The 25,130-nt window shown below is 54.8% G+C and overlaps 1 protein-coding gene across 2 annotated transcripts in view; it reads right to left on the reverse strand.

Moving 5' to 3' along the window:
• The window catches only part of ABCA3 (ATP binding cassette subfamily A member 3), a 32,291-nt gene extending 7,943 nt beyond the window's left edge, over positions 1-24,348 (reverse strand). The window contains exons 1-22 of one of the 2 annotated variants that reach the window (XM_085075190.1): positions 24,273-24,348; positions 19,306-19,407; positions 16,107-16,371; positions 15,353-15,480; positions 15,077-15,242; positions 12,888-13,147; positions 12,085-12,201; positions 11,472-11,592; positions 10,486-10,659; positions 9,685-9,866; positions 8,374-8,520; positions 7,921-8,050; positions 7,013-7,167; positions 6,088-6,243; positions 5,571-5,781; positions 5,149-5,299; positions 4,092-4,190; positions 3,737-3,929; positions 2,603-2,906; positions 1,852-2,125; positions 752-956; positions 79-298 (exon numbers count right to left, since the gene is read on the reverse strand). In XM_085075190.1, coding sequence (XP_084931316.1) covers positions 79-298; positions 752-956; positions 1,852-2,125; positions 2,603-2,906; positions 3,737-3,929; positions 4,092-4,190; positions 5,149-5,299; positions 5,571-5,781; positions 6,088-6,243; positions 7,013-7,167; positions 7,921-8,050; positions 8,374-8,520; positions 9,685-9,866; positions 10,486-10,659; positions 11,472-11,592; positions 12,085-12,201; positions 12,888-13,147; positions 15,077-15,242; positions 15,353-15,480; positions 16,107-16,371; positions 19,306-19,359 — 3,712 coding nt within the window. In that variant the 5' untranslated portion in view covers positions 19,360-19,407; positions 24,273-24,348. Of the gene's footprint in view, positions 1-78; positions 299-751; positions 957-1,851; positions 2,126-2,602; positions 2,907-3,736; positions 3,930-4,091; positions 4,191-5,148; positions 5,300-5,570; positions 5,782-6,087; positions 6,244-7,012; positions 7,168-7,920; positions 8,051-8,373; positions 8,521-9,684; positions 9,867-10,485; positions 10,660-11,471; positions 11,596-12,084; positions 12,202-12,887; positions 13,148-15,076; positions 15,243-15,352; positions 15,481-16,106; positions 16,372-19,305; positions 19,408-24,272 lie in introns of both variants that reach the window. The other variant, XM_085075189.1, reaches the window with a different exon arrangement.
• Positions 24,349-25,130: the final 782 nt, after the last annotated feature.

Below are 25,130 nucleotides of genomic sequence, written 5' to 3' on the forward strand. Positions count from 1 at the left end.
CAGTCCTGGGGTGAGAGTCCTCTTTGGGGCTGGACCTTCTTGGAGATGGCTGGGCAGATACAGAGGGCAGTGACCCACCTGGGATGCTCATGATGGTGACAGCGAGGAAGGTGGCAGTGCCAGAGAGGATGTTGAAGATGGTGAGACGGGTGTAGGCGGTGGCTGCCACCGAGAAGAAGAAGCTGAGGAGGTACATGAGGGGGATGATGGCCCAGCCATAAAGGAGGAAGATCAGCATCACATCAACGAGGTGGCTATCTTGGGTGAAAGCTTGAACATCAAAGGCTTGGAATATCACCTGTGGCACAGCAATGTGGGGAGAAGGTACATTTGGCTTGAGCTCAGGCAATATCTCCTTGTCCCAGTGGCCCAGGGAAGAGGGTAACGTCAGCACTGCACTGACCCAGACACCCCTCCACAGATGGATGCTACCATCAGCCCATGGCTGTCCCCAGGGGAAGCCCTTTCTGCAGACTGGGATGCAGAAGGGCAGAGCTGGGCAATTTTTCTCCAAGATCCCATCGATTTAACATTTTTTTAGTGCTATCAGCCAAGTATTAAGGTGCCAAAGACAGCAATCAACTGCCCCAGCTGGTTGGCCATGGTCCAGCTCCCAGCAGGACTAAAGGACAGCTTTCTTGTCTACTGAGACAATGCCAGTGGCCATGTCCTTTTTCCTGTACATCCCAGAGGAGCAGCACCCTGTGCTTCCACCAACAGGGAGGGTGCTGGGGTGCTAGGGGTGACTCACCAACATCAGAGCGCAAGGGATGAGGAAGTTGATGATGTCCCAGAGCAGGGCAGAAAGCCAGAAGTTGACCACGTAGACGCCACTGACAAACTGGACGTGCTTGGCCTTGATGGCCCTTTCGCTGACCAGCAGCAGTGCAAAGGTGCTGGCGAGTGAGGCCATCCCATAGAGCAGGTTGATGGCAATGGCAAACCCAGTCTGACCTCTGTCGGGACAGAGGGACACATCAGGGCAGGGACACCTCAGCAAACCCATGCTGAGGCTACACGGGGACAGCATAGCATTATAGAATAGTCTGAGCTGAATAGATGACCCAAGGGTCATCCAGTCCAGCTCCTGGCCCTGCACAGACACCCCAACAATCCCACCCTGTGCATCCCTGAGAGCATTGTCCAAACACTCCTGGAGCTCTGCCAGCCTCAGGCTGTGACCATTCCCTGGGGAGCCTGTTCAGTGCCTGATCACCCTCTGGGGGAAGAACCTTTTCCTGATATCCAACTTAACCCTCCCCTGACACAGCTCCAGCTGCTCCCTCGGGTCCTGTCTCAGGTCACAGAGAGCAGAGATCAGGACCTGCCCCTCTGCTGCCCATCTTGAGGAAGCTGTGGCCAGCAAACCCACACTGGACTTCTTGCAGAGGCTATACTCTCCCAACAAGCTGAACAAACACTCAAGGGAGACAATCATCCCCCAGGCACAGCCCACCTTTCATACCACAAACCTCTACCTTGCCTTGGCAAGGTCCCACACGTGGCCCCTCTGGTACAGGTGAGGTTCAGAGGCCCTGGATGTGGGGTTTTGTGAAGAGCATGGCCACATGGCCTCCCCTACTCTGAGCAGCTGGGGAAAAATAACCCCAACAAGTACCTCAAGGGGAACAGGCAACCTCTGGGATATACGTGGGGAAAAGTGCCTGCAGGCTCAGGCAGGTAAGCCATCTCCACAGCTTTGTTCCCCTGACCTCCTGAGTGCAATCACATCTATATTTGGGTCTGAGAAGCTCCAGCCTGGCTCCTCCACTGACCCCAGTAAAACCAAGCCAACCTGCACCCACAGGAGCCCTAGCAGGATAGCAACCCCCATGCCATCACCACACATACTCCATAAGCTGGTCCTTGGCTTTCTCAGTGATGTTGCGGGGCTGGGGGTAGTTGGTGACAGTGATGGAGGCGTTGGGGCCTGCCAGCACCCTGAGGACGGCGTTGTCAGCCAGCATGAGGGCGGTGGCTGGCGAGTGGTAGGCCTGGTTGTTGAAGAGCGCTGTGACCAGCGTGCGGTTCCCTGCTCCCTCAAAGGAGGCGGCTGCGATGTAGTGCTCATTGAAGGCTCCCCCTTCCTCAGAGGCTCGGGAGATGAGGTACTCCTCCAGCCCACCTGCCAAACACCGCTGCTGTTACGAGTACACCAGAGCTAACTGGGGCCAACTGGAAAAAACCCCAATCAACCTCAGCCCTCGTGGCCCACCCTAGTCCTGATCAGAGAAATGCAGATCCATAGAAATTCCTGAGTGGGAAGGGAGCCACAAGGATTGAGTCCAACTCCTGGCCCTGCACAGACACCCCAACAATCCCACCCTGTGCCTGAGAGCACTGTCCAAAGTTCCTTGAGCTCTGAGAGGCTGGGGACATGACCACTCCCCTGGTGAGCCTGTTCCAGTGGTCACAAACATGGGGTTATGGAGAAAACAGCTCTGCTCAGGTGAGGAGGGTAATGATGGGACACTGCCATCAAGGAGCAGGTGCAAGGAAAACATCGGATATGCTGCAGCGGGAACCTAAACCACCCTCACTGGCAGCCCCTGCACACCCTGCTGGACAACCCCTGCTCCAGGGGTACTCGCTGAGGCCTCACCCAGCACCTCCAGTGGCGACTGACGCTGCGCATCCAGCAGCTCCACGTACTGCTCCGCCAGCCTCTGCGGCAGGCCTGCAGCGCCCGACACCGAGAAAGGCACAATGGTCTGGCCGTAGGGCTCCAGCGTCAGCCGCAGCAGGGACGAGTCCCGTGGGCCCGGGAAGGTCTTGGCCACGATGAGGGCGAAGGCAGTGAAGATCAGAGGCACAAGGAACTGCGCCGCCACCATCTTCCAGTTGCGCCAGCTGTACATGGCGCGCTTCATGAACATGGCGTAGAACTGCTGGCAGCACAGGTAGAACTGCAAGGGGAGTGGTAAGGTCAAGGTAAGCCCTGCCAGCTGTGGACACATCACCCCACGCAGCCGATGGGAAAGGTGACCCCAAACCACCCCCATCCTGCATGTACCCTGCCAGCCTGCAGCAGAGCCTGCTTTTCAGCCAAGCCTATCAAGAGATTAACAGGGCATCTGCCCAGCTCCAGCACATCCAACTCCACAGCTTCTGAATGAGTCACTTTAAGATCTCAGGTGTTACAAGCAGCTTTAGCCATGACCTTTACCTTCCTCCACCTCCCAGCAGCTGAGGTTCCCAAACAGGATTACTGCAGGGTGGCTGCTGGCCAGAGCAACTGGGTGAGACACATGGGAGTGCCCAACCCAGCCCCTGCAAGCACCTTCTCTGCCTTTCAAACCCAGCAACCTCTCTGCCTTTGAGACATGCCCTTGAGAATACAAGAGATATTTATCACAGGCACAGAGGCAGCCGGGCATGAAGGGCTGCCAGGGAACTGAACACGAGCCTAGCAAGGGAAGGAAGATGGATTTTCTCATCTTCTTTCTGAAAAACCCAAGTGACGGAACAATGGCAACAATGAAAAAACCACATTAGATCTCCTGGAACACCCTGAGGAGCAACTCAGACCTCAAGATTAACATGAAGAAGATGGAAGTGACCAATCACACCAACCCTAAAGATTATTCGCCTTACTGATGCAGATGGCAACTTGATCTTCCAAACCACACACAGTGAGAGAAGCCGTGGGGGAGGCTCCACCCGGTAAACCTGCTCCAAACGCCCCCTTCACATGCACCCTCCCCATTCCTGCTGCACCGACACCCCCAGCACTCACGCCAGTGTTGAGCTTAATGCTGGAGCAGTCCTCAGTAATGAGCGCCCCGCTGTCATCTGTCATATCCGTCATGCCACTCAGGCTGCTGGAGTCATCCATGGCCCAGTCGTTGGAGCGTCTCTCATGCTGGTATTGCAGAGCAGGCAGCTGGATGGCCTGGATATCCATGCTGGAGTCCACGAGCTTCCCAACCCTGTGCCAGGGGACAAAGCAGTTGATCAAACACAGACCCAGGTGGGATACAGCTGTTTTGAGCTGGGGAAGCCAAACCCAAGGGACCAAATCCAGCAAGTGCCCTGGAGAGCTGTGCTGGACATCACTGAAGCACATGGGCACTGGTCACCCCTCCACCTACCTGAGGAACACCTCCTCCATGGTGGTGACCGAAGCACCATAGCTGGCGATGCCCAGCTCCTCCCGCCTCTGCTCCAGCTCAGTGAACAGGGCCTCAAACCTGAATGGAGAAGGGAGATGTCAGACACCAACACTGATGAGATGGGCCACTCAGGGGTAAAGATCCTCTGGACATCAGTCCTGCAGCTGTTGGAGTCCTGCAGCCAACCCCAGGGCTGCCTGTGGCACTGCGCAACCCCTTATCCCCAAGGACAGATTTTGAGCTCCACTGGCTGTTTGTTCTTGCCTCAGCTATCACAGAATCATGGAAACACAGAAGGGTTTGAGTTTGGAATGGACTTAACTGACCATCCCATTCCACCCCCTGCCATGGGCAGAGACACCTTCCACTATCCCAGGCTACTCCACGCCTTGTCCAACCTGGCCTTGGACACTTCCAGGGATCCAGGAGAAGCCACAGCTTCTCTGGGAAACCTGTGCCAGGGCCTCCCCACCTTCACAGGGAACAATTCCTTCCCAATATCCCATCTAATCCTGCCCTCTGGCAGTGCGAAGCTGTTATCTTCTTGTCCTGTCACTTCATGCCCTTATCCAAAGTCCCTCTCCAGCTCTCCTGGAGCCCCTTTAGGCACTGGAAGGGGCTTCAAGGTCTCCCTGGAGCCTTCTCTTCTCCAGGTGAACACTCCCAGCCTGCCACCAGAACAGAGGGGCTCCAGCCCTCAGATCATCTCTGTGGCCTTCCCGGACTTGTTTCAGGAGCTCCATGTCCTCATGTTGGTCCCTACAGACCTTGAGGCAGCACTGCAGGAGGGCTCTCACAAGGACAGAGCAGATGGGGACAATCAGCTCCCCCAACCTGCTAGGTCCATAATTTCATTTTGGAACCAGAACATCCTGCCTCATTTGTGTCACCCTCAGCACCACAGAAGGAACTGAATCCCATTTTCCATGACCAGCACAGATTTGAGAAGCAGCTCCTCTTTCCAGCAAGCCTGTGAGACAGTGTGTGAAGACATGGGAACACCCCAGGGAGGGGCAGCAGGGGACAATGCCATTACCTGTGTGTGCTCTCCTTGGGCAGAATAAAGGACAGCTCTGCCCCAGCATTGCTCTCCATGGTGGCATTGGGCACGTACTGGCAGATGAGGCGGGAGATCTCCCCCAGGTTGCAGTAGGGCTCCTTCACCATCACCATGTGATATCCTGCCCCTGGGGGGAGCCACAGGAGAAAGCAGAGGAGAGTCAATCCCAGCCCAGCCTGGCCTGGGGACGGGGCTGGAGTAGAGGGATGCTCAGGCACCACTTTGCCTCTGACATGCACACAATGCAAGAGCAAGTGTGGGGATGGGCTTCAGGAGAGGCTGAACAGCAGGATTGGGAACAACCACCCATCAGACAAGGAGCAATGGATCCCCTCCCTGGTATCCCTCTCCTGCTCCTCCCTGACCAGAAGACATGGAGCCTGCTGGTGCTCCCATACCGTATTTGCGCTTGAGGAAGAGTGAGGAGCCGCAGCACTGCAGCTCGCCCTTGGCCATAATGGCTATGCGGTCCCCCAGCAGGTCCGCCTCATCCATGAAGTGAGTGGTGAGCAGGATGGTTCTGTTGCTCCTCTGCTGCTGCAGGAGATCCCACGTGGCCCTGCGAGAGGCTGGGTCCATCCCCGATGTCGGCTCATCCAGCATCACCACCTGCACACAGGAGATGGATGCAGGTCAGAAAGGGCTGGCAGTGGCCCAGCAGCACAGGAGGGAACAGCCTCAGGGCCCAGAAGGAGCCTTGGCCTCCCTGCAAAGATCTTGGGGAGCAGCTACCAGACAGCAGAGCCTCAGGGCATGATGGCCCTCCGAGTTGTCCCTTTTGTGGGGATGCTCCTGCACATTCCCTGCTGTCCCTGCTTCTCCCACTGGCTCACCATGGATGAGGAACAGCCCCAGAGCCACCCCAAGGACCTGCACTGGCCCCAGGTTCGAGGTGAACCCACCAAAGCCACCTGCCTTAGAGTCCCCAATGAGGGCGATGCCGATGGACAGCTTGCGCTTCATGCCCCCAGAGAGAGCCTTGGTCAGGGAGCGGCGCTTGTCCTCCAGGTTGAGGATCCTCAGGATGTGGTTGATCTCCTCAGGACACTTGGAGGGTGGGTATCCCTTCAGCTGCCAGACAGGGAAAAGCAAGGGATGAGCACACCTGCAGGGCTGCCAAAACCCTTGTCCACACCCAGGCAGGAAAGTGGGGAACCAGAGATGGACTCCTGCCCACCCCTACAGGGGTTGGCACAGCTGGCAGGTGTATTTCTGTGGAGCTGTGCTGCCTCTGACCCTCCACTTCTTCACCAACCAAGCAGAAAGCTCCTGCCTGCAAATGAGGTGGCAAGAGAATGCAAGGGCTGTTCTGTGTATCATGGAATCATGGAATGGTTTGGGCTGGAAGGGACCTTTAAGATCATCTAGTCCAACCACCCTGCCATGGGCAGGGACACCTTCCACTATCCCAGGTTGCTCCATGCCCCATCCAACCTGGCTTTGGGAACTTCCAGGGATGGGGTAGCCACAGCTTCTCTGAGCAACCAGTGCCAGGGCCTCACCATCCTCACAGGGAACAATTTCTTCTGTGTATCCCATCTAACCCTGTCCTCTCTCAGTGTGAAACCATTCCTCGTTGTCCTGTCATTCCAGCACCTTGTCCAAAATCCTTCTCCTGGAGCCCCTTTAGGCACTGGAAGGGGAAGGGGATCTAAGGTCTCCCTGAAGCCTTCTCTTCTCCAAGTGAACATCCCCAGCTCTCCCAGGCTGGCTCCAGAGCAGAGGTGTTCCACCCTCTGATCCTTTTTTGACCCACTTGATCAATCTCACCACACTTCCCCACCCTCAGGAGCCCAAGTGCCTCCCCCAGAGCTGCCCCCCTGCTCAGTGCCAGGCTCACCCCTGCATAGAAGTGGAGGTGCTCTTCCACTGTCATGTTGTCGAAGAGGACATCGTGCTGGGGACACAGCCCGAGGCTGCGGCGGATCAGGACCATGTCCTGGGAGATCTCGTAGCCATTGATGTAAGCTTGCCCACCCGTCGGGGAGTGCAGACCTGCAGGGAGGGGACACAGTGTCTCAGGGTGACCCCAGTGGCAAAGAGCCAGTGGAAAGGTGGAGGGTCCTGCAAAGCATCCCCCCCCCCACCAGCTTTCTGCCAAAAATCAGAGCAAGTCTGTCTCTTGCTCAGGCTGGGGTACAAGAGCTTCCTCTCGCCTACAGGGTGGGGTGCAGGGCACCCACAAGTGGGAACTGGGCCTGCCACTGCAAAAAGGAGAGCAACAGGCAGGTCAAACATGGTTCTGAGCTGTGCAGAGCGCCAGGCAGGGGCAGGGCAGAGCTCCAGGAAGGTCCCGTGAGTCCCAAGTAGCCAGGAGCAGCTCAGAGCAACAGAGAACAGAAAGGACCATCAAAGGTCACCATGTCCATCATGCCAAAATAGGTATCCTGGAGTTCAGCAGCTCAAGAATGACAAACACCAGCTCTACCTTATCTGCCTTATCATGGCAGAGCATACAGAGAGCAATCCTACAGCAGGCCCAGTCTCAGGGCTCTCCAGCACAAAGTCTGGCTGTCATTTCACCCACTGGCTCATCCCACTCTTGAGGGCTGAGCAGGGAACCCCATGCTCCCTCCATCCCCCTCTCACTACCCTGGCACCCCTGGCCAACAGCTCAGCAAACTGAAGGTCCTCCAAGAAAGATCAAAAACCCCTCCCTACCCTCAGAGATAGGGTCTGGCTCTTCTCTGAGGGTCAAGCCATTAGCTCTTCCCTTCCACACCCCAGCCCCAAGCAGGATGCTCCTACCTGTGAGCATGGACAGAGTGGTGGTCTTCCCAGCACCGTTGTGTCCCAACAGGACAGTGATCTGTCCTTCATACATGTTCACTGTCAGGTCCTTCACTGCCTCTTTTGTCTTGTTCCCCACTTTGAAGACCTGTGGAGATCACACCCATGAGTTGGTGCTGCACTTCAGGCAAGTGCCTCGGCTCCACCCAGCAGGCAAAGCCCAGGATGCTCATGGGGCATTGGCAGTAGACAATAGGTCTAATTCAGGTTAAATTCAGATGTCAACAAGTTAAATAGAGATGTCACTGCACCTGTAAGTACCCAGCACTTCATCCCACCACAAAATGCAGCCAGCTCTGGGGAAGAGCCATACCCAGTCCTAGGGCTGCACAAGGATACAGAAGCTGCCTGCAGGCAACAGGTTTTACAAAACCATTATGGTGTGTTTGTGCCCTGCTAGGTAGTCGGTACCTTGGAAAGGTGCTTTATTTTGATGCCTGACACGAGGTCAGCAGGTTCCTCCTCAATATACTGACTCTTCAGGGCTTTCTCAGGATCCTCCTCTTCCTCCTTCTCTTTCCCCACAACAGTCCTGGGTCGCCCACACCAGTACGACGGCTGATGGAGGAAGGCAGAGACAGAAATCAGGCACAGGCAGAGCCCATCTCTTCTTCCCAGCCTTGATCATTCTCCTCCTCCCACAGACACCTCCCAACGATCTCCCAGACCACTCTCCTTGGGCTGGGAATTACCAAGCAGCACATCTTCAGCAGGCAGGGCCAACATGATGGAACAGCTCCTCCTGCCCTCCTGCTTTCCCCCTATCTCTCCCTTTCAGCAGGACTGCCTGTGGTTACACAGCAGCTTTTCCCCATCTTCATCTCCACAGGAAAAATTTTGCTGAGAAGTAAAATCACTCAAGCAGAAGCACCCTGCCCAGGAAAGCAGATGGATGACCACCCCCTCCAAAACTGCTGACACACACTAAATACTGGGGTCCAGCTGCTGCAGTTACAGACCCTTTTTTTTGACCTGGCTCTCTAGGAATGAAATTAAGTGTTTGAGACTTTAAATCCCCGTGGGAATAACAATTCAGCAATTCTTGGATGCAAAATCAGCTTTTGTCAATGGCTGCATCTCTGCTTCCCTGGTCTGGCTGCAAGGGAGAGTGGGGTGCAGGAGTGAAACCACTCAGGGATGAAGAATTTGGAAGGGAGAAGGAAAAACCACTCTATCAAATAACAAAGGATCCATCTCCAGTATCCAGACAGAATGTGTCCTCTCTGCAGCCATGGAGCCGCAGTGCCCACTGCAGCTGCAGCTGCAGAAGGTGATGCCAAGTTTGGCTTGGCAGAGTGAGGGTGGCTCAGCTGATGGGATGACAGTTGTCACCCATCCCCTGGCATGTGGGGGGTGGCAGTGGGACACAGGTCAACCATGCCTGCCTGGATCACAGTACTTAGGGGGTGTCAGATGACTGGATCTGGTTGCTCACACCTGGGGTTTTTCTCCAATGCCTTTGCTTGGGCATGGAGATATTTAACAACACCCTGCATGCCAGGAAGTGCTGGGAGAGAGATTAAAAGCCAATACGACCTTGATCCACAGTAAAAACCTACACCTGCATCAGCCTTTAGTGAGGACATGCTGCAGACCCCGCGATTTTGGAGGCCAGAAGGTGCCACCCTTGCCCATCAGACTAGCCTGCTGCATGGCACAGAAGTGGTGACTGTCCCGAGTGACAGCCCCCGAGCCCAGGGAAGGGGTGTAAACAGTTCTCACCGTGAGGAAGAAGTACCAGGGCTGTGGCACACCGTACTCTCCAGGGAACACGGCCTCCACATACCAGGCCACCACACCATAGAGCACCGAGTCCAGCAGCAGCATCCCCAGCACCTGGGCCAAGGTGAAGTTGTCATCCACGCTGACAGGCTTCATGAGGTCCCTCCACTGGATGCCCGACCCTGCAAGGCACACAGGGCACTGCTACCTCTGCATCCCTGGGAGGGTCACCTTCTCCAGGACTGGCAGAGAGCAGCCCCTCTATCAGTTCACTGCTCCATGGCCAGGAGCACCTGCACAGCTCTGCAATCCCTCTATAGATGGAGGGAAAAGAGGCAGTGACACCTCAAGGCTCCCCACCCCACCACGCTCCTTCCATCCCATTCTCTGCCACTGCCTGGAAAGAAACAATCCCTTCTGCAGCATCACCCCTCTGTCACCGCAGCCACCGATCTACTGCCAGCACTTTGTAAAAGCATGGATCTGCTGGAACCAAGCAGCAGACTCTTTTTAATTAAAGAAATTAAAGATATATATAGTGAAGGAGGAAATGCAATAGTTCCCCTCCATTAGAACAGAATTTCTTCGGTAATTAAAGGAAGGATGGCATTTTGCACAGCCCAGAGGCACTGGCATGGATTCAGAGAGGCAGAGCCCTGGTGTAAGATCAATCAGCTCTACATTTGAGCAAGAAAGTGCTTCTCCCAGATGTCTTTCCACCAAGCCAGTCCCACCCCATCACAAGATCAGGCTGGCAGGGAGGAGATGCTGCTCTCCGCAGGAACAGACCACACTGCTCACCTTTCCCTTCAAACATGCCGATGAGCTGCGCCCCCATGGCCATGGCCACATTGGAGATGAGGCAGGATGCCAGCTTCTGGCTGTGGGACATCAGGTCATAGCGGGGCGAGATGAAGAAGTAGGGGATGTAGGAGAAGAAGTAGAGGAAGCCGCCAGCGGCAGCTGCAACATTTGCTGCCAGCACAGAGAAAAGAGGAGGGAAGACGTCATGGTGACGCCACCCAGCATTCCTCACCAGCTTCCCATCCAGGGACATTCCACACTTGTGCATGAAGCATGGTTATGTGGGGACAAAACAAGGACATGCCCATGTCCCACAGCAAGGCAGGAGCCTGACCCCATCCCCAACCCCACCATGTGTAGCTGCAGAAGCCTCCTGCCCATCCAGAGCAGAGTCTGGGGCCAAGCCAGATGAGGCCCTAAGACATGACCTGGTCATAGTGCCATGGAATGGTCTAGATTGGAAGGGATATTAAAGACCACTTTGTCCAACCCCCTGCCATGGGAAGGGACATGTTCCACTATCCCAGGCTGCTCCAAGCCCCATCCAACCCGGCCTGGAACACTTCCAGGGATCCAGGGGCAACCACAGCTGCTCTGGACAACCTGTGCCAGGGTCTCACCACCCTCACAGCCAAGAATATCACATCTAGTTCTGCCCTCTGGCAGTGGGAAGCCATTCCCCCTTGTCCTGTCCCTCCAGGCCCTTATCCAAAGTCCCTCTCCAGCCCTCTTGGGGCCCCTTTAGGCACTGGAAGGGCTCTGAGGTCACTCTGGAGCCTTCTCTTCTCCAGGTGAACACCCCTGCTCTCCCAGCCTGGCTCCAGAGCAGAGGAGCTCCAGCCCTTGGACCTCCTCTGGTTTGGGAAGCAACAGTACCCACATCCCTTTCCACACCATGTGGGGAAAATGCAGCCAAAAATGGGAAGAAATGCCCCCTCCACATGTCAAAGTGGTCACACAAGGGGGCAGAAGGGGGGACTCACCTCGCGAGAAGAAGGTGCTCACCATGAAGTTGAAGGAGATGGTGGAGATGGAGAAGATGGCGAGGAAGGTGAACACCAGCGTGGGATCACTGTTGGTGAGCACTGCTCCCTGTTCGCTCACCTGCTAGGAAAATCTTGTGACTCCCGGTGCTGCTGGAGCCAGCTGTGACTTTAGCAGCACCGACCTGATGTTCTCCAAGGGTTGGAGAGAAACTGAGATGGGTGAGAACACCCAGAAACTCCCAGACCACTCCAGAGGGAGGAAATACAGATTGCCCTCTGTGACAGGGCATCTCGGGAGCAGGGGACACCCTGGCCAGAACCCAGGCAGCCCCCTCCTGTTTCTCATGGTGTGGGCACATGCACAGGGGAGAGCTCAAGGTCCTCCAGAGACTGTGGGAGCAGGGTGATCCTGCTCTGCATGGAGTGTCCACAGGGAGTCACCCTTGACATGAATATAGCTGTGGGGCAGCACTGCCCACCTCGGTCCAGGTAACACAAACTCCAGCCTCGGGAGAAGCCCTAAGACACCAGGACACTCCCACAGCAGAGCAGCCCTGTCATCCCTGTGCTTTGCCAGCACAGAGCTCATGGCCTGGGGACAGACGCTCACCTTGACACAGAAGAGCACGGTGACGAAAAACACAGACACCAGGAGGAAGAGGAAGAACATGAGGAACCAGGCGCTCCAGTGCAACCAGTTGCTGAGGCCCATCATGTGCATGTACTCCTGTGGGAGGTCACAGCGTCACCCAGGGCTGCACCCATGCTCCCTGGGCATGGTGGGGCAAGGCAGAGGTGGCTTTGTCCTGTGGCACAAGCAAGAAGGTGGCAGCCCCACGTGCCACCAGAGTGGTCCTGAACAGCCACCAGCATGGCATGGTGTCCCCCACCTCCCCAAACAAGGGCTGCCACCACTGCAGGAGTCCCCAAAGAACCGAACTGAGCCCAAATCCAGAGCAGGGTGCCTGTGGTGCCACCAGGGCCACCTAGCACAGGGCAGGACACCCAGTGCCTGGGGGAAGCCAAGCCCTGCTGTTGCAACTACACAGCAGAGCTCCAGCCGCCCCCACAGCACATGCACAACAGGTCTCTACACTCAAAAGGCAAAATTCTTCCTTCCCACAGGCTGAACTCTCGAATCCACAAACTCTGGAACCCACATGTGTTGCCCTCTCTCCCAGCCCAGGAGAAACACCATCCCCGTGGTCCAGCACCCTGGATTGCATAGCAAGGAGAGTCCAGCCCCATCCTGGCAGCAGGATTAGCAACATTCCTCCCTGAGGCTCGTTAATCCGCTACCATCCCCACCTCCTGCTCACTGGCTCTACACCCAATAGGGATTTTGTTACTAATTTAAAGACATCATCCATTGGGAAACGCTGCAGAGGCAGGGGAGTACATCTCCACGTTCACCTTCAGCTTCTTCTCCTTCTCATGGACGACAGCACGGACGATGTTGAGTGAGGTGTAGGTGAAGCTGAGCATGAGCAGCAGCGGCAGCTGGTTCTGGATGGCCAGGAGGAAGAGGTCGTTGACGTAGGCCGGGAAGGGGAAGCGCTGCACCACCACCGTGATGTTCTCCAGCAGGCTGCTGGAGCTGGCACCACTGTGGTATTGTATGATGGCCCTGTCCACTGCATGCTGCACTGCCAGGAATCCTTCCCGGAGATAACCTGCATGGAAAGAACATGGGGAATAGAGACAGGTGTGGGGTTTGGAGGGACAAACAGCCTTTTTGAGAAGGATTGCATGGGAAGAGGAACAGGGACTAAAACTGGTGCATGGAGGAAAAGCAAAATAAGCATCAAGGAGCTGGGGAAGGATTGATACTACAGCAAATTCACAGAATCGCTGGTTTGGGTTGGAAGGGACCTTAAAGCTCATCTTGTTCCACATCCCATGATGGGCAGGGGCACCTTCCACTAGACCAAAATCGCTATCTCCCATAACCATCATTTAGAAGGAGCTACCAGGAAAACTCAGTTCATGGTTGCTGTCCTGCAGCACGGCTGTGACTTTGTAATGGGGAGATTCTCTGTCACCATCAACCATCACAAGCCACTGGGATTGTGTTTGTGTTTGGCTCCTTTTTCTTTGTAAACCAAAAGAGTACATGATACTACACAGGCTGCAGTGATAAAAGGTATATCCTGCGACTTGCACATGTGGCTTAAATTTTTGTGCCTTAGAAAACATTGAAGAAATTTTAATTTCCCAACAGCATTCCCCAAGTGGGAAGGGATCCAACTCCCAACTCCCAGCCCTGCACAGACACTCCAACAATCCCACCCTGTGCATCCCTGGGAGCATTGCCCAAATGCTCCTGGAGCTCTGGCAGCCTCAGGCTGCGCCCATTCCCTGGGGAGCCTGGGCAGTGCCTGACCAACCACAGGGGGAAGAACCTTTTCCTAATATCCAACTTAAACCTCTCTTGACATAGCTTTAAATAACAAAATAAACTTAAAATAGTTTATTTTTAAGTGGAATTACTGCCAAGTGTTACCTGAAAAGGAACTTAAATTCTCTTACAAAGCCCCAGATGAACATTTTGAAAGTCAGTCATTAAAATGACCCACAGAGAGAGAGGATAAAAGTGGGAATATGAGATCAGGAGCTATGTTTGATATTTACTGAGCAAACATTCTGGGGCTCTGCTTTATTTACACACTGTGAGCAAAACCCGTTCACCCACTTCCTCACCCTCACTCTCCCCGGACATTGCAGGGAGATATACAGAGGGAGAAATCCCACTGAGGGAAATATTCCCTTTGCCACCACAAAAGTTCCCAAAAATCCAGTCCTAAGCCAACACCAGCTCCAGCAACATCCCTGCTGGCTCCTGCTCTGCCAGTGGTTTGGCTGCCCTTGAACACCTCAAACCACAGAACTACTCCATTTACTTTTCAAGTACTTAAGCAGCACAATAAACACTGGGAAGTTTGGATCGTGAAATAAAATTTCCATTAAAAATCAAAATGGGGAAAAAATTAATTTTTAAAATAATTCATGTCCATTAAAATTTATTCTTATCCAACCCTGCTTGGTGGAGGCCCAGAGGCCAAGCAGTGCCTGTGAAGTCACAGGATAAAATTCAAATAAAAGATATCTGTAATGAATATACAAAATTGTAAATATAGTTAAATTATATGTAAATAATAAATAAGTAAAAAACACATACAAATTAATTAAATAATTATTAACATGGTATATAATTAATATATAAATATTGGTTTTAAATTTTGCCATTATTTGATGAATTGTTTATATATGCATAAAACTGAATATAAACATCTATACAAATACATAACAATCTAACTATTTATGTATTCATAAAGATTTATACATACATTAAGAATTTTAATATCTATATAAATATTTAATTCATTACTTGCTTGTATTTATATAAAAACTGCTATTTCTATAAATACATATTTGTTTGCCTTATAAAAATTTAATGCTGGTATTTAATGCTGAAATAAATCAATATTTCATTATAATTAATTAAATTTAATAATTTTTTTTTTAATGAACCTATTTCTTTAAAAGCCCAGAGCCTGCCAGGTGCTGTAGGACAGTGACCCCATGCCTTCAGCCGTGCTCACCTGGTGTCCCCCCATCAGCAAACTTGGCCTCGCGGGGCCCAGGCAGCTGGAAGAGCGGGAAGAGGTAGCTGGTGTGCCAGTCCCGGTCCAGGTTGGGGTTCAGCCCCGTCTGCTCGCTCCGCGGGGCGTTCCTCGGGCTGTACTTGAAGCGCAGCTCATACTCCACCTGGAAGGAGCACATGGAGGGTTGAAGGTGGGTGGGACAGACAGCAGTGACACCCGGATGACACCTGGATGGTGTTGCTGTCCCGACCAGCCCACTTTCCCCTTGCTCACCTGGAGGGGCAGGGGGGCCAAGCCGTGCGGGAAGTGGTGCCGGAACACGACGGCAGCCAGGACGCTGCCCGAGCGGTTGTCCAGCCTGACGTACTCCTCAAAATCCCACTCCGAGGCAAAGCCCTGAGCTGTAGAGAGGGAAAATACGGACATGCAAGAATGGAGCACTGTGGGTTGGTGCTCAGCCCTCACCAGGAGCATCATTTCGTCCGGGACACGAGGCACGTGCCGTGCCTGCTGTCAGACATGGGGGAGTCAAACAGGATGCTGCCCTGTATCCTGGGCATGCAGACATTCCTCCTCCTTAAAAGCAGGAGTCATCTTTCCCACAGAAAATCCTAACAGTTTGGAACACCAAGTGCTAAAATCTTCTGTGCCAAAAGATTTCCAAAAATACTCTTTCACAGGGAAACGCTGCCACTTTCTTTAACTGTTTTAGGGCGATATTTTTCTAGATGGAAACTGCAATAAAATGAGACCAAAAATTAATTCAAAATCCTGTAATTTTAGCAGGGAAGAAAAAAAAAAAGAAAAAAAAAAGAAACTATAGCCTTGAAGTTCTGAAAAAATGGTGTCCCAGGAGAAGGAGGATTTAGAATCAGTGACAGAATGATTTGGGTTTGAAAGGACACTAAAGACTACCCAATCCCAAACCCCTGCCACTGGCAGGGACACCTTCCACCAGACCACACTGCTCAGAGTCAAAATTTACACCAGTGTCTGGGGTGGAAGGGGCAGCCCCAGCCCTGCTCACCTCGGATGTTAATGGGCAGAGCTCTCTCCACCGCCTCGGCAATGCTCCGGACAGCACTGCTATTGGAGGGGACATAGGCCAGCTCCCAGGGGGTGCTGACATGGCGGGAGGAGAAGAAGCTGGGCAGGTCATCCACAGACTCGGTGGGGTAGAGGGTGGCGTTGGGGTGGCTGACGGAGTGCACGCGGTGCCGCAGTGCGATCAGGATGGCGGCAAAGAGCAGCGGCAGGCACACCTCGACCACTGTCACCAGGATCTGCCGCTTCTGCAGGGCAGGAGAGAGATAAAAATACAGGGTAAGGATATAAAATATATTATATATCTATATATACACAGACATCTAGATACCTATCGTAGGTATGTATCTATACACAGATACCTATCCATATATAGATCTCTCTCTCTCTCTCTAAAGAGATAAAAAAGAAGATGCAAACACAGAAGGTACACGAGCACAGTAACGAGGTTTGGGGCATGGAAACAAGGCATGGAAACATAATGGAGCAGAAGCAGCATTCTTGCATTCCACAAGGTTTCACAACCTGTGTTTTTCCAGAGCCCAGGAATGATGCTGTGCTGGTTCCCACATCCTTCAGGACTCTCCAGCCAAGGTGTCCCCTACCCTAAGCACTGCTCTGGCTCAAGTCACTCTCCATTTCAGCCTTCCTCACCGCTGCTGGGCTGAATGACCTGAGCTGGTCCTTTGCTCCTTCCCTGTGCCCTGGGGCTCTGCCAAGTGCAGCAATACTGCTGGAAACAGTGAAATGCTTCCTGCTGAAGATGAGTTGCTCCAGGCAGCTGGACATGGGATCTGCATCCCAGGATGGGACCTGGCAGAGCCTCTGGCTACAGGATGGCTGCAGCATGGCAAGCACACCCATGGGTATATCCAAACCACTTCTGCACTACACACAGTGGCTTAGTATTTGCTTAATTGAGGTTTAAACAACTGGAGAATGAACTCGAGCCCCTGCATTCAGCAGCTGTCCAGCAACTGTGTCCAGCAATTACCCCATCCTGCACAATTCCCCCTAGCTAGTAACAACCCCCACCAACACAGACACAGGTTCATTAGCATCCAACCCAGGTTAACTAGCATTTCAAACTGGTGTCCCAGGGGTACTATGGTCATCTGAGCAACCTGGTCTAGTGGAAGGTGTCCCTGCCCATGGTAGGGGAGCAGGATGAGATGGCCCCTTCCAATCCAAACCATTCGAGGATTCTGTGATTTCCTCCTGCAAACCAAGCTGCCTTCACCCCAGACCAGGCTCAAGAGCACCACAGCACACTCAGCCTCAGCCCCAGCAGTAACAGCTCAGAGATGTCCCTAACCACAAGGGTTCATGGCTGCTCACTCAGAGCACATGCGCAGAGCAGCAGCAGCAGCATTAACCTTTGCTGAGGCCTCTGGCTAATTTGGGCTTTACAAGACATGGGCATTTTCCACTCTCCCCTCTGCCACGCTGGAAAGAGGCGCACCACCAGGCCAGAGGAGCACCAAGAGCTTTATTCTCACAACCTTGCTGTCTCAGCAACTGGATTTTATCCAGCAGCCAGTGGGCAGGCTCAGGTGGGCAGAGTCCCCAGTGGGGCAGGCAGGGGGCCCGGAGCACCGCCTGGACATCCCAGGAAGGGAGACAGCCCCACAGGAGCCAGGGTGAAGTTTGCTGGGAAAGGATATGAAGGGGTAAAGCCAGACTGCCATCACCCTGACTCTCAGCACCCACTGCCAAAGCCAAAAACCACTCTTGGGGCTTCTCTTGGGAGGAACAGTCTGCTCCAGTCACAGCCAGCCACAGCAGCATGGACAGGAGGCAGCAGCTCCAGGCAGGCAGGAGAAGAGGAGCCTTCCCAACAGTCGCACTTATAAAAGCGAAAGCTGCAGATGTCTGATTCCGCAGGGTTCATAATGCAGCCCTGGCAGCCCAGCTGCCTTCCAATGATTTACTATCATACTAAACCTCTCTTTATCTCCTGGGCTGCCTCCAGAACAGCTCCCTGCCTCCCTGAACTTGTAGGTTCATACACATTCACCAGCCCTGCAGCAGAAGTCATTCAAGCGCCGTATTCCAGAGGTGACAGGGATACTCATCCATAATCATCGCCTCCGCCTGGCCGGAGCAGCTCTGGACAAGCCACGTGTGCCAGCATCCATCCTCACAGTGGGGTGAGGGGGATTTGGGAGGTCTGTGTCTTTATCAGGAGCAGGACTTTTGGCTGTATCTGAGATCAGATACAGTAGATCGGAGTCAGCTTGTGGCCTTGGAAAACACGCTGAGATGCGTCCCCACCCTGGAGCACACCCAGAAAATGACTCTTTTCCCCTTCAGAGGGGATGGGAGATGCTCGTAGCTGCAAATCAGACGTGCTGCCAGTCCCTCTGGTCCCCTCCAAGCCTTGCTGCCTGTTCCATGCCTTGCTGCCTGTTCCATGCCTGCCGGAAGGCCGGATGCAGCCAGCGCTTCCCTCTTCCTTTGGTTTATTTTTACAGCAACGCCGTGCTGAGCTGCAGATGGGTAATTGAAAGCGTAAAGCCAGGCTGCAGCCACCCCTGCTCCTCCTCTTCCGCCGAGCTCTGCCAGGGCTGGCTCCGGGTTCCAGCGGAGCTGCAGCATCCGCCCAGGAACACCCGCACGCTGCTTAAAGGGGCAGTGGCCTCGGCCGGTGCCAGCAGGGACCTGCTGGCCCTGAGGTCCCCAAATCCCTCAGCACCACCCAGCTGCCACGGCAGGAGGTGGGCTGGCAGTGGGTGCCAGTGGTTTAGTATTTTTAAGACCCCTAAAAACTGCTCCTGAGAGTGATAAAAAGCAATGAAGTGGAAAAAAAACCCCAGGGCTCCAGTGGGTTTTGGAGGCACTAGCACCTCCGAAGGAGGCTGTGCAATGAGACAATTCATAAAACCCCACTGTCACACTGGTGAGTGTGTGGGTTATCCTGTCCCAGGAGAAGGAGAACTGAGCTCATGGCTAGAGGGCAGGAGGGGGATGACAAGGACAAGGAAACTGAGTACATAGCACTGCCCATAAGGTCACATAGCCCGGCACAAAAGACACCACGTGCACAAATAACCCAGTTTTCCTCCTAGAGATGCCCTGGGCCCACAGGGGACGTTTCCTGGAGGAGCCAGAGGCTGGGCAAGCTCTGATGTACCCCCATTTAGCTGTGTCAGAAGCAGCCCCCCAGAACAGTGCCAGCCTACCTGCAGGATGTAGTTCTTCCAGAGCAGCAGCCCAAACTGCCTGAGCACAACCATCCTCCCATCAGAGGGGGCCCAGCACAGTCACTGCCGCTTCGCAGGACCCTGGAAGAGGGGAAAAAGCTGTGAGTGCTAGGTGCTGGTGGAACCAAGCAGCTGGAGAGAAGCATCCCACATGCCATCCAGCCCAGGGCAGCTCTCTGTTTCCAGCCTGGTACCACAGCAGCTGGCTTGACCCCAAACAAGGCAGAATAACCATTGTGTTCCCTCTCCTAAGAGCCAGAGCCCACAGTTTCTGGATGGTTATTCCCAGAGATGGAAGCTGCTGCTTCAAAACCCAACCTGGGTCCTTCCCAGCAGCAGACAGGAACAGCCTTCCTCGAGCTGCAGGAGCACAGCGTTAGGGAACCACAAAACACCAGCCCCAGGAAGGCTGTCAAACCCCTGGCAGCCCATTATTTTGGGATGGGTGGAGATTTCAAGTTGTGCCTCCACCTCCTGCTGTGTGAAGCATTGGCTCTGCAATACCGCTGGTGCTTTCCCAGCAGAAACTCTCCTCGGAGAGCAGAGGATCAGAAAAGGGCAGGGAAGCACAAGGGAAGGTCCATGCTTGAGGACGATCCCCTGCCTTCTCCCCCTCTCGCAAAGCTCTTCAAGTTGTTTGTGTCTCCATTTGCAGTGGCATTTCCTGATGGAGCACTGCTGTCCCACCGGGAGACTGGCTGGGATTTCAGGCTTGCAGCTTGGCACAGAGAAGGAAGGGGCAGCCCTGGCATGAGCAGAGCCTTCTGCCTGTGCTGCTGGACTCTAGGCAGCACCCACCAAGCAGTGCCAGCCTCTTAACAAATCCCAACAGGATCACAGCGGGCAGCAGCCGGGGGTGAGCCCCGAGATGGTGCTCCAAAGCCTGGCAGCACTGAAAGCTGCTACAGGGACAAGGACGGGCACAAAACCCATAAGCAACGTCCTGGCAGATGACCCACAGCACATTCTCCGGCCCTGGTTGGGAAGGTACCGGCTCCTTGGATGCAGCTAGCACCCAGCAACCTCAGCAGGGGTGCCACAGTAAGAGGAGAGGCTGCTGACCCAGCCTGCCCGACCTTGGTTCCCAGACAGGTGTCGACGAATGCACACAGCAAGCAGAGCTCCAGTGGCAACGGAGCTGCAACAAGAGCAGCCTGAGCCTCACGCAGGGCTACAGGCACAGCAACAACACCCACCTGCCTCACCTGCTCTCTGCCACCAACTCCTCGAGCCCTCCAGGAGCCTTCTCCTGCCTTGGCACACACCTTCCCAGCCCCAACCCTACACCCAGATGTGCTCTCAGAGCACAAAAAAAACCACCTTCTCTTTGCCACTCCATGCACAGAAGACAGACTACCACAACAGTAGGGACGTCTGTGTTCAAGGATCTTTCTCCAGGCAGGAAAAAGAAGAAGGGATCTTGTACTTCAGCCCAGAAAAGTCCATCAGAACCCCCGTCCACAGCAAGCAGGAAAGGAATAGCAAGGGGGACATGGCAAAGGCACTTTCAAGCTCCTCACAAAGTGCCTTGTCTCCAGCTGACCCCTATTTCACATGTGGCCAAGCATAACTGTCCATGCTCTGCTACAGGATCCCTTAGCAAGTCCCCCAGACCCACACATATATATAACCCACACAGCAGCATCTGAAATGCCCCCAAATAAGCCCCACCCTCCCCCCCATCCCCAGCACAAACCTTTGTCATGCACCCCCTTGAAGGAATCCAGAGCAAACCAAGGGAATCAAAGGTGTGGCTCACTTTAAAGGCAAATGCTCCAGGTCAGGCAGGAGTAGGCTGCTGCCCTCGCAGATCCCAAATCCCGCTCACCCTGCCGCACCCTCAAACTCAAGCTGCTCCCCCGACACCCCCCGCGGATCTTACGGCTGCTGCTGGGAAAATGTCAAGCAGCTCTTGGGTAACACAAACACTACGCAAAGAAAGAAAACTCCATTATTGCCAATAAATGTTTTCCCAGTTTTTAAGTGTTCCAAGAAAACCTGTTCTGGACCTTCTGCTCATTGGAGGATGAAGAGGAGGAAGAAGCTCAGTCAAAAATGCACTTACTGCATTTGAGAGCAAAAATGGTTTTCCAGGTCCTGGGCATCCACAGAAATGATTTTTTTTTTCCCCCCCAACCTAAACCAGAAAACCTTTTCTGGAAGGTGGTGCCTGCATCAGCCTCAAGATGCCCACAACCTGAGACAGCTCAGGCAGGGCCCAGGGTCCACGTCTGGGCCCACCTTGGCAGGAAGGCAGGGCTGAGCACCTCCAGTTGATTACGACCTCGGAGGCACCAAGGTGCCTCTCAGGAGGAACCAAGCAGCACATCAGGTTGTCCGCTCCAGAGATGCCCCGGTCTGATCTCAGCACTACAAGACAAGGCTAAATTGCCCACCAAGAGGCATGGACAAAGATCTGGGGGAAGAGCGAAGTGACCACCACCAGCTTCTGGGAGAACAACCCAGTTCCTCTCCCCGTCACTGGAAATACCCTGCTCTCTGCACCTCACCACAGCAGGAGGAAGGGTCTCCTGAATACATGAGTGTGGACTCACCCTGGCCATTCCCAGAGAAGTCAGTGAGGAGGGAGACACTTCTGCCTTCCCACAGCCTGCATGGGTGGATACAAGACGGGTCCTCACCACCTGGTCCCTACCAGTCCCCGCCGCAGTGCTGGACAATGTGGCAGCACCAGCTGCCAGCCTGGACTGGAGCTGTTCTGCCAGTGGATTTAGATGAGGACAGGCTGAGGATCGGCAGGGATCAAGGCTACAGCATCCTACCTCCTGACCCATTTCCACACCGCCTCATCACCGGGAGGTGGCCGTGCCCGGCCGCCGCCTCAGCGGAAAGGGCCGAGCATGCCGAGCAAAGGCCACGTGCTCCTGGGAGCCGGCAGTTATTTTAGAGCACACACTGCATTTCTGCTCTTCTGATGTCCTGTTCCCATAGAAACCAGCCCTGCAAATGGCAGACGTTGCCTTTTTTTATACAAACCCGGCATTTCTCCCTGCAGGTTGGCAGAGGCACTGTGTCACCCCTTCAAGATGAGCTGCCAGGTGCCTGAACCTCCGTGACCGTGCTGAGGAGCATGTGGTTCCTGGGGTGGTGGCATCACACACCTGGCGAGCCTGTCAGTCCCTGGGTACTTTCCATGCTGTCACTGGAGCAGGAAATGTCTCTCTGCTCCCCACAGTGTCTGTTCTGGAAATTAAAAGCACGAGCAGCCGTAGCAGGGCAAGGACTTTTTATGGCCACTGTTTTCAGGAAGAGCGAGTGATTTCCCACATGGGTGCATCCAGAAAGTCCCGGGTCCTGCAAAGAGCACCCAGGGCCAGCAGCAGCCACCAGACCAGCCACGAGTGTTCAGTGGCACCCAGCTGTCACTGCCAGGGTGTTTTCACCCTCTCAGTGTTCACAGAGATCTGGGAGTCATGATACAGCCAGACCATAAAAACCTCACCTTGGTTGTGCAAACAGCAATAAAACTTTCTAAGAGGCTGCAAGCCTGGTGGGGTGCTGGGTGTTGCAGGTACCAGTGACCTCGCAGCCTTCTACAAACTCAGCACCAGTGCCCGACAGATCCGGGCTTGACCCAGACAGGAACTTCAAGCCCCAAAATACAGAAGTAAACACAAACAGCACTGGGGCTGGATCCTGTTTGCAGAATGAGGGGTTGGTTTGTGCCCTGCTGCCCTGCAGTGGGACATGGAGGGGCTCAGTGGGCACAGGGAGCCTGATGGGCTCCATGGCTGTGTCTGTAATAGCCTTTGTGCTGGGACAGCAGCAGGAGAGGTGGGACAAAGCTGCTGCTGGAGCTGATCAAACCCTTTGCCTTAAAAACAACATCACTGGTTTGCCCAGTTTGCAGTTGCCCATAAAACGCCAAACTGCAAATTCACCGACCTCATGGATTTAGCAAAAGAACAAGGTCTGGAGTCCAACACATGGGCTTCTCGTGGGCACTTGTACAACCCTGCTCCCGCCTTGCAGTTGCTCAGTAGCTGGGCAGAATAGGCCGCCTGGGCAGCTGTGAGCAGAAGACGGGGGATCCCTTCTGCTTCTACTTGGTTTTAAACACTTCCAGGGATGGTGACTCCACCACTGTCCTGGGCAGCCTGTTCCAGTGCCCGACCACCCTTTCCATGAAGAAATTGTCCCGATATCCAACCTAAACCTGCCCTGTCACAACCTGAAGCTGTTTTTTGTTGTCCCATCAGTTGTTCCTAGGGAGCAGAGCCCAACCTACCCCCCACCTACATCCTCCTGTCAGGGAGTTGTGGAGTGAGAAGGTCCCTCCTGAGCCTCCTTTTCTCCAGAATGAGCCCCCCCCCCAGCTCCCTCAACTGCTCCTCATTAGACCTGTGCTCCAGCTCCGTTTCCTTCCCTGGACATGCTCCAGCCCCTCTGTCTGTCTTGACATAAGAGACTTTCTCATACCGAGGGTCGGTATCTGCCCGGTCCAGGGCCCCAGGGCGCAGTGGGGCCGGCAGGTACCCCCTCGGTCTCCACAGCCTCCGTGTCCCTCCCCCGGCAGGGAGGGGTGGCCCGAGTTCCCCCGGGATGCCGGCGGGTCCCGGCCAGGCGCAGCCCCCCGCGGGTGCCGGAGCGCGGCCGAGCATCCCCGGCGGAGCCCGCGCGGCGCCTCCTCCATCCCGCCGCAGCCTGCGGGGAACGCGACCCGCGCGGTTTCGGGCAGGAGCCACCGCCGGCATCGAGCTCGAGCCGCGCCGGAGCGCGGAGGCGGCAGCGGGAGGAGCCGGCCAAGGGCCCCGGCGCTGCCGCAGCTCCGGGCGGGGCCGCTCCGCCGACTGGCCGAGAGGCCGCGGCCCCGCACATCCCCCGCCCCACCCGACACCCCCACTCCTACTGCCATCACTCCCCGGTGCCCATGACGCTCCGGTGCCTATGCCGGTGCCGGTGCCCATCACCCCCTCCTTACTCACCGGGCCGGGCGGCTCCGGCTGCGGCTCCGGCTCCGTCCGGCCCCGCCCGCGCCCGCTGCGGGACCGCCCGCACCGCGCACGCGCCGGGACGGGGGCAGGACCGGGGCGGAGCGGGACTGTGAGAGGGTGAGGAAGTGCGCGCGTGTGTGTGTACGCGTGTGTGTACGCGTGTGTGTGCGTGTGTATATACGTGTAAGTGTACACATCTCTGTGTGTATACACACATCTGTGTGTGTATGCTTGTACATGTATGTCTGTGTGCACGTGTGTGTTACTGTGTGTGTTTGTATGTATGTGTGTCACTGTGTGCATGCAGATGTGTGTGTGTGTGTGATCCTGTGAGTGCATGACATGTCTGTGTTACTGCGAACATGTCTGTGAGGTGTGTGTGCATGCATCATTCCATGTGTGAATTCTCTGTGTGTGCACACACCCTGGGCTTTGCGTGCACTGGTGTGTGTGTACCCCAGGCATTGCACATGTGCCGGGTGTGTATGCACGTCACAGTGTGAGTGCACACTTGGGCGTTGCGCAGCTGTGTGCACATGCACCGGGCATTGCATGTGTGCACAGGTGTGGGACGCACACATTCACATGTGCCCAGTGCCCCGAATGTGTGCAAGCAGCCGTGTGTGTAGGGGTCAGTGTGTGTAGGGGCTGTGGGTGTGCAAGGGGCTGTGTGTGTATGTGACAGGAGCTCACACGCACTGTGGGGGGCTGTGGCTGTGAGCGGCTGTGACAATTCCCGGTGCAGGGTCAGTGCTGTGTGTCTGTCTGTGTCTACCCCACTCCTGGACAGCAGCACTCTAAATTGGGCCCTGCCCTGGTGCCCTGGTTTTTGGAAGCAGATGTCAGCTC

The sequence above is a fragment of the Lichenostomus cassidix genome, chromosome 14 (assembly GCF_008360975.1).
Source record: "Lichenostomus cassidix isolate B80296 chromosome 14, HeHo_3.0, whole genome shotgun sequence".
Taxonomy (NCBI): Eukaryota; Metazoa; Chordata; class Aves; order Passeriformes; family Meliphagidae; genus Lichenostomus; species Lichenostomus cassidix.